General features: G+C 43.0%; 1 protein-coding gene across 2 annotated transcripts in view; it reads left to right on the forward strand.

The window, feature by feature from the left end:
• LOC306969632 (ubiquitin carboxyl-terminal hydrolase 43-like) overlaps positions 1 to 15,814 on the forward strand; it is a 137,774-nt gene that overhangs the window by 104,242 nt on the left and 17,718 nt on the right. For both annotated transcript variants that reach the window (XM_079565313.1, XM_079565314.1), the window contains exon 12: positions 8,093 to 8,924. In XM_079565313.1, coding sequence (XP_079421439.1) covers positions 8,093 to 8,924 — 832 coding nt within the window. The remainder of the gene's footprint in view (positions 1 to 8,092; positions 8,925 to 15,814) is intronic.

The following is a 15,814-nucleotide window of genomic DNA, read 5'->3' on the forward strand; positions in this document are numbered from 1 at the left end:
AGCAAGTCATATGAAAATGGGATTTCCTTTTTATTTTTTGATTGATAAAACATCAGAATTTGTCTCACAGTAATTGTTTTTGATTTGTTGCATCACTGGTAGGTCCATCTCAGGTAAAACTTTTTTTACTCATTAAAAAAAAAAAGTAAATTGAAGTTGTTTTTTCTTACAAACAGTACAACGTCATTTTTCTAGCTCCAATTTATACATATTTCTCCTGGTTAAAGATGAAAAATGGCCCGGGACAGGCCTAATTAAACCACGCTTTCATGAAAAGTGGATTTTTAAAAACTATTACTAAATATTGTTTCAAAATTATTACATATTACATCAACAAAATCCATCTAAGTAATGTTCTGTAATAGTGTAAACAGTTGGTTGAGATGTTGAGATGCTGTTTATTTCCTCGGCAGATTTTGTCCAAAAACAAGCTCTAAATCCTGCTCGTGCCTCTGAAAACAACATTATAATCCTGTCCTGAGCCAGCATTACTTTGGGCAATAACACAGCTGAAATTCCTCCAAGTCAGCAAAATACAACCAAGGAGAGGGTTGTTCTTCCGTCTGTCTCCAGCAGAGGGCGGTGCAGATCTACAGTTCAGCAGTCACCGACCACATCTCTCTTTTCATTGGCGCCTCAGAATGTTATAAAAGATGACATTTACTTTATTATGAGTGTGAGGTCAGGAGGAATGTGTCATGTATCTGTGTTCTACTACCTACTGCAGCCTGTGTTATGTTGAAAGTAATATTCAAGTTTGCGTTGTGGAGGACAGGTTTTGGCTACTGTGCAGAGCCGTGGGAAGATATCTTAGTTAGGGGGCGCTGAGGGAAAAATTTTACCCCCAAAATACCTTTTCTGTGCATAAATCCTATTTATTAACCTCTTAACTCCCGCCTGAACCGAGAGCATATTCTCCAGTTCAGCTTTACCCAAATCCTGTAGGCCAGTGTAACGCCTCATTTGAAAGCTAAGACCTACAAAACTAAATTGATCTTTTTCCTCACATCATCAGATTTTTTTTCATCACTTTTTTTGTTGGGCAGTCGTCTCATTTTTGTCATATTTTCGTGACTTTTTTGTCACTTTTTCGTCAATTTTTTCTCAATTTTTCGATAATTTTTCCCACTTTTTTGTAATTTTTTTGTCCATCTTTGTAATTTTTTTTTATTTTTTTGTCACTTTTTTGTCAAATTATTCACATCTTTTTGTCAAATTCTTATCACTCTTTCGTCCATTTTTTCTCCATTTTTCGTTAAATTTTTCTCACTTTTTTTGTCAAATTTTTGTCCATCTTTGTAATTTTTTGTCAATTTTTTGTCACTTTTTCGTCAATGTTTTCTCACTTTTTTCACATTTTCATCCTTGTTTTCGTCTCAGTTTTGTTGCTATTTTCACATCTTTTTTCCAGGAGCTTTTGGACTGGGGTAAAGCTGGAGAAAATATGCTCGGTTCAGGTGGGAGTTAAGGGGTGCTGCAGCGCCCTCAGCACCCTGGGTTCCCACGGCCTTGCTACTGTGTGTTGGCAATCTGCAGATTTTGTGGAGTGATGTAGTATTTATATAGTGCTTTCAGTAGTAAAGCCCAAAACTAATTTCCACATTCGTGGATTTTGCTTATACTTTTTTTTAACACAGGGTTGCTGACCCAGGAAGTCATCTGAGGCAGGGACATCATCACAGTCTAAAACCATTAAAGTGCATAAGCAGGTTTTAAGGATTTTGAAAATATGACTTATTTAGACAGACAGTCTGTTGTGATCATTTTATTTGAGTGAAGCAGGAAATAAATGAAGAAATGTTTGTGATCAATTTTTTTATTGAAGTGTTACATTGCATTGGCATTTTGCACTTTTTTGCATGCGTTACACTTTCATTTTAATATCCTTTTCGTTACCCACATCCCCATTTCCCTTATGATGGGCAGAGAAACTCAAAATTGCGTAAAAAGCCCTCCCCAAAAATGAAAACATAGAATAAAACCAAAAATATAACCCTGTCCAGGTTAACATATACAAGTGAAGCAAAATGTACAGCTGAGCAATACAAGGTGCTAATTTCCTCCGTCAAAGACATCCACAGGAACAGCAGTATACATATGGCCATGTACAATACATCAATACATTCACATAGTACTTAATATGTAATAAACATTCTCTCAACACACAGTACATCAAAACATGTTCATTGTAACACTGTAGTTTATAACTTGAAATCTAGTCCAGTTTGGATGTATTTCATAAATTGGACCAGCATGAGATATTTTCAGTTTTTGCTCCATGCATTCGAGCGGCAGAGAGAGAAGTTATTTTTATTTGAATTAATGACAGGAACTTGACTCACTCATTTCCATCACGTGTGTTAAGTGATGATGAAGTTGTGTTTTTGTAGATGGAGCTCTCAACAGTTTAGACCCAGAAGTGGCTTATTGTTGTGTGCGATGTCAAAGGTATTGACATAACATGGTCGGCACGACATCACAAAAATGGTCAAACTGAAGAATGATGGGTCACATTTTTAGCAAAATCTTGAATATAATTGTGTTAACTATGTCATAGCCAAAACTGTGTCGAATGTGTCATATCTTGAGCTTAAAATATGTTTGAGACAGCTTATGCAAAACCAACTTTTTACACATTGTTCCCGCATCTAAAACAAAAGAAGTATTTCGCTTCACTCTCGCACTTTTGAGCGATTCTGTTTGCTCTGGTGGTTTCTTCTTCTATCGCTGCAGCACTCTGATCTGTATGAACGTCCATCACCACATCATTTACATGCTATAGTGTTTATATGCTATAGTTTGAATCCGTCCCTATTATAAATGCTGCAAGTATACTTGTCACTATACTAAGGTATTCACTCACATAATCTAAACTCTGCAAAATGTAGGACCTTGAGGTGTTTTTGCAGAAGTGAGCTTCAATTACCTGCACCCTGACTCACCGAGAATAATTACGCTTCATAAGTGGTTTCCGCACCTCTGCTCTTCACTAATTACACTGGTTGGATAACAAGAGAGAGAAAAAAGAGCAATTTTGTTTCTTTTAGGTTTCAATGTGTAACTTTTAAAGGATCTGTATCGTGGTATTTTAGCCATCCCAAAGTAAAGTTAAGGCATTTATATGATATATTGTACCTCTTCCGCTATGGAGAACTATTTTTTGTGAGAAATATAAGTGTTTTCTGGGGGTATTTTCCAAACGCGGAGCACAAGACGCTTCGATTCAGTTAACTCCGCCTCCTCTCTCCGAGCGGATCTGCCCATGCATTATTAGCAGTAAATTAAATATAAATATCACAGCAATAAGTGAAGTTACTTCACAATACAGTTATAAGGAGTTGACATCTGCAACACAGCTTCATAAATGGCTAACACACAAGCTAACACACACGCTAACACACAAGCTAACACACACGCTAACACACACGCTAACACTGTTTTGACTCACCACCGCTCTGTCCTGGCCTCTCCATCACATTGGGGACTCGCGTTGGTTATAAAAGTTAATCCACTTTGAGAAGATTCACCAAACGTCCATCAGAGACAGTCACAGAAAAAACACTATTTTGTCTGATAGTCGCTGAATCCCGGAAAGAAATTCCAAATTGTGGCGAGTGGCGCGCTTTTCTCCGCGACATTATCGTTAGGTAAGAAAAAAGAACAGGTGTGTCCAGAATAGTTTAGAAAGAGCTCCATCTTCACATCCTTCAGTGCAAACATGTCGTCTGTTCAGACGCTCAGGGGTGCGTTTGTCTTGTGGAAGCGGTTCCTTTTTAAAAAAATTTTTTTTTTAGCTGTTTTATTAATTAAAATCAGCCCACAAGGCACTACATTACAGAAGTTGTGCTCTTCCTGTTTGACACTATGACGTAAAAAACGGCAGAGTGTCACAACTCAGTCGTTTGGATTGACTCACCGCTCTGGTCCATCGCTGTTTACATTATGGGACTCGTGTTATAAAAGTGAATCCACTTTGATTCTGGAGAAGGTTCACCAAACATCCATCAGAGACAGTCACAGAAAATGGCCGTAAGCTTAGAATTAAGACATTACATTACAGACGTCGGGCACTTCCGTTCCGCTGTGACGACACAACTGAGCAACTCAGTGGTTTTCCAGCAGAGGGCGGAGCAGCTGCTCAGAGAGCAGGATTCAGGAGGATTGCTGAGAACTGCGTGAATGAAGCCAAAAACCACTCCGTGTGTGTTTTTGATAAGGAAATAGTAAAACAACATGGTTAGAAGCCCCTAAAAGTCGATTTTGCATGATATAAGACCTTTCAAAAGTATAGGTTGTAGTGGGGTGTTGCAGTTTTAGAAGAGTACCTACAGTCGATTTAAGTTTTGCGATTGCATTTAGATTTTCAATTTACAGTTTGTTTTGGCATCAAGTTCAAGATCAAGTGTAAACGTAGATTTTTCCCAAAGTTGACCTGTTTGGTATCCACGTGTAGCACGAAAGGCAGCCGAGATCATAATCTAATCCAAATATATGAACTTTTATAGTAAAACGCAAGTATGACATTGAGCAACATTTCATTTCATGACTTTTAATGCCCTGTGGAAACTCTAATTAAACTGAAGAAATAACAGCTTTCATTTAAACCTGGCTCAATTGACTGCATAACGTTAAAATGAAGCTAAAGGTCACTCCACAGCCCACACAGTGATTTCTGGTTTCGATCCAGCACAAAAGAATAAAAGCACGCAGCTCGTCTCATTCATTAGTTCAGCTGATGTTTGCTACAGTGCAAGAAAATAATTACATACACAAGTAAGTGCCACTGTTACGCTAATGAGACACATGTCTGCTCTGACCTTATTCGGCGACAACAGGAGAAAAGTGGTGAGGCGAAGCAGCATGTTTACGACGAAGACGAGCCTTTTCAGAACCAGTTTGTCTTTTTTATTGTTTGTTAACGTTTTTTTCATTTCACTGCCTTTTTGTCACTTTTTTTTGTAGCGTTTCCGTCAACTTTCTGTTGCTCTTGTCAATGTTATGGCTGACAAAAAATGCTAAGAAGCAAAGTAGTTCTTAGAGCCTTTATTAACCCAAAAGGACAGCATGATGACATCGCAGGAGAGTCTGACAGAACAGCCAAGCATATATAGCACAGAGGCTGATTTTACTGCCCTATAACAAAGCATCTTTATCAAAAAAGACACAGAATTAACATCCTGCATCTGAGGACTTCTGTATAAGTTAAAGGAACAGGCCACCGTTTTTACATGCTGAGATATGTTCTTACCTGAGCTTGGACGAGTTGATGCGTAGCTGTCTGGTCTTTGTGCCCGTGGACGAGCTTGGTCACTTTTGGGAACACTCCTTGCGCATTTCCAAGGCTTCAATTTTCATTTCTGGGTATTTGGGAGCTGAGCCAGAACGGACTGAAGAGCTTCTATTGCTTTCGTACCTTCAACCAGCAAATGCGGCGCGAAGGTTTGACGTCACTTACAACGCTCGCCTCCCCCGCTCGCTGAATGGTAGGTTGAAATTCAACCGATGTAACGCGGCCACTGAGATCAGACCCAGACGTACATGTAGGGAAATTATAATTGACCGGAGTTTACGGATGGCTATGGCCAGGCTAGCTGTGGACAACCGTAAACCACACCTCACCTACGAGAAAATGAATTGGTGGTCCCCTAAGCATCACATGTGGCGATAGCCAGGTTGGAAAACATTGGCAATTTTGGCCATTTTTATCCTCACTTTTGTACGAAAGCACAAAATGACTTGCAATTCATTTTCTTCTCCTCCTCCTCGTCAGTATTCTAAAAGTTTCAATTTAACATCGCCCCTATTCAACAGCAGCGTCTCGCCATGCACTTTAGAGTTGCTACAAATATAAAAATCACATTCATTTGTTAAAATAATCGACGTTCCAACCATCTGCGCTACATTTGCTCCTATTTAGAGTGCTTCTCCGTCCAAAATTGCTTCTGCAGGCTTGTTATTACCCATCAGTGGCAGCTTCATGCCCAGACAACAGTTGTGTCCTTGTCTGTTTTGATTCGTATTATCGTTACGACGACTGTGACGCAGATGCCAATAAATTGGGCCCAATATGTTTTCTCTCTATTTGTATGTCCCGTTTGTTTGTTCTGAAAACACAATATTCACCAATTGCGTAAGCTTTGGCCGTGAAGGCATTTCTCAGAAACATATAGTTCCAAAGATGCGGTTGAGGCATGTGCTTTCATATTGGTAAGAGCACAAGAAATGAACACATTCAGGGAAAACAAACGGGTTTAAATATAAAATACTCTTAGTGTGATAATGTGGAAAGGATTGGCAGTGCTTAATGAAATTCCTCTTACACTGTACGAAACTGTATGCACTGTGCAGATTTCTGAAGCATTCTTCCACATGAATTCTGAAAGTTTCAGGGACGTCTTCTTTTCATTGACTTAGCTTTTTTTATGTATGTGTCCCAGTCAGGCAGAAATGATCAACACAAGGTTCAGAGCTAAATTAATTAAATTAAATTAAATTAATTCATCACGTTGCTGCTTCAGTTCATCTTAGAGACATTTTACATAATACATGTGACATTATTATTATCAGTAATTTCTAGTTTCTCAATGAATAGCAGTGCACACGTGGGACTGGTGCGTGTAAACACCACATGCCTGTAGGCTGATTGTAGAGCCTGGCCAACCAGTCTACATGCTTCTCCTCTTCTTTACATCGATGTCTAAAACCCACAGTTGTCTTTGCGAGTTCCACTACCGGAGTGCCCGTAGGTTTCCTCCAGGTACTCCGGTTTCCCCTACCACTAAAAACATTTACAATAGGTGAATCAGCCTGGCTCCACATCTGGAGATGGGTCTCCGGGTGCTGAACTGTGGTCAACCACTGTTGCTGACGGGTCGCCCCAGCGGCATCGAAGGATGGGTGAAATGCAGAGGACAAATTACCCTACGGTGACAATAAAGTATACCCTAACCTTAACCTTAACCTATTTCATGCCTGACAGTTTCGGCTACTGCTGGTGTGAAAAAACACACACGTCTGGCTCTAAGAACATTTTGTCGTCATTTAAAGTCTTTTGTGATCAGAAATGTACATCTGTGATTGGATCAATACACAATGAACTGGTCAGGCTTTAGCCATGGGCCAGTGTCCACCTATTGTCCCGCACTCGCTCTCACTCGCATGCATACTGGGCTATTGTTCATGTTTTTAGTGGAAGGGGAAACCGTAGCAAACCTCTGCCCCAACTGACAAAATGTAAGTAACTCAAAATGACATCTTGCAACACGACTCGTACTCAGCTTTTCAACTGAGGAGTTGCACTTGAAAGAGTCATCTCCTCAAAGCCTTACCCGAACCTATTGCATCAGCCCTGTCCTGGCCTTTCACTATTTGAGTGGAGACATCAGTTTGTGTGTGAAGAATGGAGCCTGATTGTGTTTTCAACAGCAGTGGCACTTAACACTGGCACATCAATGGAGCTTCCAATGGATTCAATTGCCAATATGAACAGAATTTTTAAGGGCTTTTGGCTGTGGTGTAATGCTGTTTCCTTGCTTTATTCAGGCATATCGAGTCTGTTCCCTTCTCAAGAACTCAAAATACTCTCAACACTCATGGCTGGTTTTGGTAGTGCCCAATAGATATAGATGTGAGCAAAGGAATCTAATTTCAGCCGCTTGTATCTGCGATCTCGTCCGTTCGGTCATTACCCAGATCTCATGTCCATAGTTGTGGGTGTGGGACGTAGATGGACCTTTTAAATCGAGAGCTTTGCCCCCTGACTTCACCCTCTTCACCACAACAACCCAACCCACACCAATCCGTCTGTCGATCTCACGCTCCATCCGCCCTTCACTCGCAAACAGGACTCTGAGATATTTTAACACCTCCACTTGAGGCAAGGACTCTCCAGCGCCATACTGAGGTTACCAAAACCAGCCATGAGGACACTCCCTATAGTTGGAGAATGAAAAATCAGCCGCTCATTTGAATGTAAGCCAGGTGGTTTGTTTGAAGTCAGAAGATTGAATCACCTGCAGGACTGAAATCTTGTTGTTACCCTTGACTTCTAGCTTCTAGCAGTGATTAACCCTCTTTCATGTGTTCCCTTCAGCTGGCCCCAGACGATGCGTGGAAGTGCCCACACTGCAAGCAGCTGCAGCAGGGCACGGTCAAGATGAGCCTGTGGACCCTCCCGGACATCCTCATCCTCCACCTCAAGCGCTTCAGGCAGGTCGGCGAGAGGCGCAACAAGCTGACCACGCTGGTGCACTTCCCCCTCACCGGCCTCGACATGACGCCCCACGTGGTCCCCTCTCACCGCCAGCTCCCGGTGCAGCACCCCGAGCAGCATCCATGTCATCTTACCGCCCAGCACCGATCCTCGCACCCAGTCCAGAACCCAGCGCAGCACCCAGTCCAGAACCCAGCGCAGCACCCGTCCCGCCTTCCCTGCCACAAGACTTTTGAGCTCTCACCCCTCCATCTTTCCCAGCATCCCCCTTCAGAGCACCCGTCACAACCATCCCACCATCCTTCCCAACACCCGGCCTCGCACTCATCCCATCACCCTCCGGAGCACCCATCCCAGCCTCCTTACCCGAGCCCACCCGTGCATCCATCTCCACAGCATTCCCAGCACCCATCCCAACATCCCTCCCTGCACCCGGCCACACACCCATCCCATCACCCTTCCGAGCAAACGTCCCAGCCTCCTTCTCGGCACTCACTGCAGCACCCCGCACAGAACCCATCCCAGCACCCATCCCCTCGTCCAACCCAGCACTCGTCCCCGCACCTCACCCAGCGGCCAGCCCAGCACCCAGCCTCACCAGCGTGGAAGCAGGGCGCCAGAAGGACAACCACCACAGCTTCTCCGGACTTCCTGTATGACCTGTACGCTGTGTGCAACCACCACGGAGGCATGCACGGGGGACACTACACAGGTACTGTCAAATAAGCTTAAAGTGAAGTAAATGCATACATCGCTTGGAAATCAGGGAGTGAAACCCTGCTCAATGTTTAGTTTCAGATGTGTTGGATCAATAATGTACATACCAGGCGCGTTACGATAGATAGATAGATAGATAGATAGATAGATAGATAGATAGATAGATAGATAGATAGATAGATAGATAGATAGATAGATAGATAGATAGATAGATAGATAGATAGATAGATAGATAGATAGATAGATAGATAGATAGATAGCAGTATGAGGCTTCTCCGCAGAGAAACCTTCAAATGTGTCTCAGCCCGGCGTAAGTCCTATCAGTCCTTTCACCCGTGTCTTGGCCTTGGTGTGGGATGTTGACAGTGCACATGAAAGATAACGGTCCAGCAAAAATCTTGTCAATTGCACTGAGAGACCAGTTGATAGTTCCATGGATAGCTGGTTTAGGAGCACAGCGAGCAGGGAGTCCGGAGAAAAAAATAAGATAAGTCAGACAAGACGCTAGCAGCAGCAGATAAAAGCGGGGGCAGGAGAAGTCAGAAAACACGTCTGCTCTCGACAGGACAGGCAGAAATTTTTAGAAAGTTTCAGAAAGTTTTACCATATGGTATTTTTTACTTCTACAATGAAGATCTGTAGACTTGATATTAGTGCGTTTTTGACGTGTCAGTGACCCAGCGGCTTTATGGGTGGTTAGCTCAGCGCCTTTACTTTTATCCCAGTGGCCTTTAGGATGCTCTAGGACTAGGACTCGGTACAGTACGAAAAGCTCCGGCAGAGAGTTGTAAAAAAAAACCTAAAATCTATCAGTGATTAATTCAATTAAAATATCATCAGACAGACAGAGTCCTTGCCTCAAGTGGAGGAGTTCAAATATCTCGGGGTCTTGTTCACAAGGGAGGGACGGATGGGGGCGTGAGATCGATAGATGGATCGGTGCGGCGTCGGCAGTGATGCAGTCGCTGTATCAGACTGTTGTGGTGAAGAGGGAGCTGAGTCGGGGGGCAAAGCTCTCGATCGATCTACGTTCCCACCCTCACCTATGGTCATGAGATCTGGGTATTGACCGAAAGGACAAGATCATGGATACAATTGGCCAAAAAGAGTTTCCTTCGCTGGGTGGCTGGGCGCACCCTTCGAGATCGGGTGAGGAGCTCAGTTACCCGAGAGGAGCTTGGAGTAGAGTCGCTGCTCCTTCACGTCGAAAGGAGCCAGCTGAGGTGGCTCGGGCATCTGTTCCGAAGTCCTCCTGGTCGCCTCCCGCGGGAGGTGTTCCAGGCATGTCCTTGTGGGACAAGGCCTCGTGGAAGACCCAGGACACGGTGGTGGGACTATGTCTCCGAGCTGGCCTGGTGTGGCCTCGAGGTCCCCCCAGAACAGCTGGAGGAGGTGTGCGTGGATCGAGAAGTCTGGGCATCTCTGCTGAGACTGCTGCCTCCACGACTCGGCCCCAGATAAAGCGGAAGAAAATGGATGGATGGATAAAATAACATTGCTATCGAAAAGCAGGTATCGGAAAAAAAACAACGGTACCCAGTCCTATCCAGGACCAATTGTATTCAAGGTTTTTCAAGGGTTTCTGTTAGGTGTTCTAGATCAGTGGTCCCCAACTGTGACGCATTTGCTACCGGGCCGCAGAGAGAAAAAAAAAAAAAGCATTTTCTCCTTTGGCCGTATATCCGACACTCCGGATAGACAATCTCCCTACAAATCCTTTGGACTTGAGTTCATCTGGTTTTATTATAGACAGAATCAGCCTCGAGCAGCTGAATGTGTTACGCACAGCTCCAGTCTTTCTGTCACCAGCGCCACTGAGCGTCTGCTCTCTCCCTCTCCCCTCAGCTCGCGCTAATTCTCCCAAAACTTCATCGCGTTGCAGCCTCACAAGTTTCCGTCACAACCTTTCACACTTTCAGACGACAGAGAGCCGTATTTATCCCACTGCGATGTGAACACAGGAGAGAGAGAGAGGGAGAGGAGAGATTGTGCCGTGGCCAATCCCTCCTCTCCCTCTCCCTGTGTTCCTGCTGCAGCGCTGCGATCACATTTTTTGGGGTTCTGTACCGGTCCACAGCAGGAAAAAGGTTGGGGACCCCTGTTCTAGATGGAATGTATATGTAACCTTGGACACAGATCCATCAGCAGTGAAACACTGAGAAAGTTACTCTTGCTTGAGCCATGATTTCAGCTACTCTGTCGACCTCTACTAAATACCCTCTTTAACCAGTGCAACAGGGAACAGGCCAAAGTGCAGCCTACATCTTGAGGTCGTGTGTAACAGACTCGTCCGACCAATTACTTTCCCCACTTAAACTGCACATAAGTCGAACACTGTGGAGAAAGAGAAAACTAAGTCCAAGTCCACACTGTGTCCTCACCCATGAATTCTGATAACGTCTGACCATCTGTGAACATAACAGGGTCATTGAAAAGCTTGTTTACAAAAGCGTGTTTTTCAGAGGTCGCAGGCCTTGAGAGCTGAATCAATTGAGTCCCAAGTCCTTGGTCGAAGGGTTTCACTGTCATGGGGAAAGGGCTGCAAGGACGCAAAGGTTTTCTTTCATCCGTTAACCAGAAAGCGCCCATTTATAAGCGTTTCTTTCTTTTTAAAGAGGAGAGGACTTCAGAAATATAGTAAATTCTCCCTTTGGTTTTGAAACGTATTGCCTGCCTGTGCTCATGCTTTAGTGAAAGTAGTCACCAGAGCTGCAGATTCTACACAAACCCCAAAGACCAAGAAACTCAAAGGTTTGCGGTTTGATATTCAAGTCAACTCAACTCACAAGTCCCATCTTAGGCTTGTGTTGCCTTAGTCGGTCACTCGGTATTAGTTGAGATGTTTGTTTGTCTTTTAATTTTCAGTTTCTCGACCGTTTAGTTGCCTCTTGTCCCATGGCAGCAACACCTAAAATGTTCCGCAGTGGATTTCCAACCTGCCAAATTTGGTTGCAAAATGATGCAAAAATGTGTCTGTTCAGGCTGATATGACGCAACATGCTTGAAATTTTCAAATGGCTGCGGCCCAACCACTTTTGAACTTAATCGACCCTTTGATGTCGTGATGTTCCCTCAACTAAATCAATCCCGGAGCGGTGTTTGTCTTCTATTTTGGCGCATCTGATCACACGCGGTAATTCGTTGCTCCGTAAGTCAAGCACTTACCATGGTTCAGATCATGGCTCTGCTCAAATGACCAACAGCATGACATGGCCTCGGCAGCAACTTTGCAGACTTTCGATTTTGCACTCTGCCTGCCCTTTGAGACAGAGTTGTGGGTGTATTGTATTGTAGGCCCATATACAACATCCAAATTTAATACTACAAGAAAGAAGAACTGCAGCAACCCCAGATCAGAACAGTTAAATCTCGAGGGAAACTTTTTTTCTTTGGTCAGGCAAAGTTTCTCGGGATGTGTTAGTATAATCATCGCCCATTATTACAATATTGGTCCAGTAATATTTGCACACAACTCCAAGGGAAGAACTCAGTAAAAAGCGAAATCTTAAATATACTTGTTATGTTTTGGTGTAGATAAGATAGGACTTTGTTGATCTCACAAAGGAAACATTCACTCGCTACATCAGCTCTTAAGAAAGCAGCAACCTCCCTCTCTCTTGGTACAGCAGCGTTTTTTTCTGCAAACTGCATTTGTAGTTTCTGTGTTGCACATTGTTTTACTGGATACTTTTGTACGTCTTTGTGGGGGTTTTGTGGGGTTCAGTGGATTTTTTTTTTTACTGCAGAGAGTCCGTGCTAGCCATGAAGGAACAAACAGCTAGCTTACTGGCGAAACTCGGAAAATTAGGATATCGTTCAAAGGTTCATTTATTTCTGCAATTCAAAACTAATATATGATATAGAGTCATTACATGCAAAGTAGGGTTGGTGCGATAAGTAGAAGTCTTCCCCATGATAGGAATCTGTGTCATACCGGTATAAATGATAACTCACGTGCAAGATGCAAGCATTTGGAGGGCAGGCCGAGGGAACGCTGCTGGGTGGAGCTGGTCCAAGCGCCATCAACTCTGACACAGATTTAACCACTTTTCCTTTTTTAGAAACAGGGCAAGCAACAAATGTTTTAATAAGCCAAATGCACCTCTCGACTTTGCATGCGTGGGTCAATCAGGCTCCTAATTTCGGCTACCAAACAAACCACTCAGCCATTGAAATGTGTGAGCGAGTTCAGGGAGCGGAGCGGGAACACTGAAGTATATTGAGCCATAACCGTGAATTATAAGGCTTACGGGCATTGGTTTAAAGACATAGGGTCAGATCTTGTGGTTCATAGAGAATGTAGAGAAGACGAGTACGCAGACGGGTGGCGCTCCTTGCAATCTTCAGTGTCTTACCTGGCGCAAAAAGTGGGCAGGACAGGAGGGGGGGGACAGACTCGCATTGATGTTGTGGTGCCGCCCCCTCCCCACGCTTTCCCCAGACCTGCGGAAGGCGGTGGGTTGCCACTCCACAATCAAGGCTGAGAGAAACATAATTTCAAACCATTCACATGGTTTGACAAATAAAAAATCTTGAATCTTCAACTTTGCATGTACACTGCGTTCCAAATTATTATGCAAATGACATTTTTCTAAGATTTTCTAAACTGTCAACTCAAATGAGAGTCAGCATCATTTTCAAGTCTTTAACTGGTAGAGGATCATTTAAATGTGGTGGAAAAAATCTCCTGGTGATAACAGTATTTTTTTCAAACATAAATATAGTAAAAACCTCAAAATCTACTGTTCTAAATTATTATGCAACTCATCGCTTCAATACATTTCAAAGCTTGTAATTAACTGAAAATGGTCATTTGTTGAATTTGTAGCATTAGGAGGTCATATTTACTGAAATCAAAAGCTATTTCAATCCAAAAAAATATTAACAGGTCAAGTTATATTTTACTATAGGAACCCTTGTGTGATAGCAGCTTCAAAATTCTTAAATCCATTAAACTTGTGAGTTTTTGGACAGTTTCTGCTTGGATTTCTTTGCAGGATGTTAGAATAGCCTCCCAGAGCTGCCGTTTGGATGAAAACTGCCTCCCACCCTCATAGAAGTTTTTTTTGTTGAGGCTCCAAAGGTTGTCAGTAGGGTTGAGGTCAGGGGAGGAGGGGGTCCACATCATGAGTTTCTCTCCTTTTATGCCCATAGCAGCCAGTGATGCAGAAGTGTTCTTTACAGCAGGACATGGTTCGTTGTCAAGCATGAAGAGGATCTTGTTCGGGAAGGCACGGCTCTTCTTTTTGTATCATAGAAGACAGTGGTCAGTCAGAAACTCCACATATTTTTCAAAGGTCATTTTCACACCTTCAGGGAGCCTAAAAGGGCCTAAAGGGGCCGACCAACTCTCTCAACATGATTCTGGCCCATAACATGACTCCGCCACCTCCTTACTGACGTCACAGCCTTGTTGGGACATTGTGGCCATTCACCAACATCCACTACTCCATTGATCTGACCATCCAGGGTTACACGGCCTCATCAGTGAACAAGACTGTTTGAAAATGAGTCCTCATGTATTTCTGAGCCACCGTTTCTGTTCATCAGCTTCAATGAACAGTTTAGGGGAGGCCTGGATAGAAGGTTTATGCACAACTGCATCCTCTGGAGGGTCCTACACCTTGATGTTCAGGAGACTCCAGAGGCACCAGCAGCTTCAAATACCTGTATGCTGCTTTGTAGCATCTGTTCTCTTTATCTGATGTGTTTGTCTGGCAGAAACCGTCCATATTGTGCCTTTATCTGCACAAAATCATCCACAAATCTCTTATCTGTATGATGATTACGCTTAATCTTTCATGAAAGATTGAAGGTTTTCTTACCTAGACCAAGACATTCAAGTATTTTACGCTTTTCATCAGCAGAGAGATAATTTTTCTTTCCCATATTGCTTGAAAATGATGATCTGCTTAATAAAGTGGAACGTCCTTTTTCAGTAGTTTTTCCCTTAAATGGGCTTAACCTGACAACTAATCAGCCCCGAGACACGATACCATCCATGAGTTTCATTATTTTTTTTAATTTTTTTTCACCTTTTTCACACAAAAATACAATTTGCATAATAATTTGGAGCGCAGTGTAATAAGTCTATCATATATTAGTTTCACAGTTTAAGCTAAATAAAAGAAATGAATGCACTTTTTAACAATATTCTGCTGTTCCGAGTTTCACCACTCAACACTGAAGAGCACCAAGAGAAAAACATAACAGCCCACATTACCTTTACATTTAAAAACTTTTTCTCAGATTTTAAAAGTTTAGACCTTGGCAATGTCCTCAACAGATTGAATCATTGTGTAACTCTATTAGAGATGAATCCACTCGCTTCATCGCAAGGGCCTTTCATCCACTCTATGAAGTGTTTTTAGTGTAATGGAAAAAAAAAGGTTTGCCAGGATCCCAAAACTACCTTGTTTTTTCATCAGCCATGAATCAGAGTGTGCCAATATGGAAGTTCAAAGCTTTGTGCAGAGCGAAAGAGCACTTCACAAATACAGTAAAAGCTGCTCTGTTCTGAAAGAAGTGACCTGCCCGCACTGGCAACGTCTTGAGAGAAGCTCGTCTCTAAAGCTGCAGTTAGTTCGTCTACAAAGCCAACAATGTGATTCAACGAGGTTCACTGAAATTAAAAGAAAACGTTTTTTCAAGTCTCTGCGTTTTGTGTAAAGTTACCTAGATCAAAGGCGTATGAAGTGGAATGTTGTTTGTGTAATACCGAGTCCTGAGCGAAAACATCCAACGGGCTAAAACATCGTAAGCACAAAATGGCAAAACAGAATTGAAAAGGCAGTGGCGTAGCAAGGGTGCCCTGGGGCCCCAAGCAAAAGTTTGCATTGGGCCCATAAGCCACTACCCTTTTCCCAACAGCACGGCTAATTATTG

Source organism: Gobius niger (genome assembly GCF_951799975.1).
Source record: "Gobius niger genome assembly, chromosome: 10".
Lineage (NCBI taxonomy): Eukaryota > Metazoa > Chordata > Actinopteri > Gobiiformes > Gobiidae > Gobius > Gobius niger.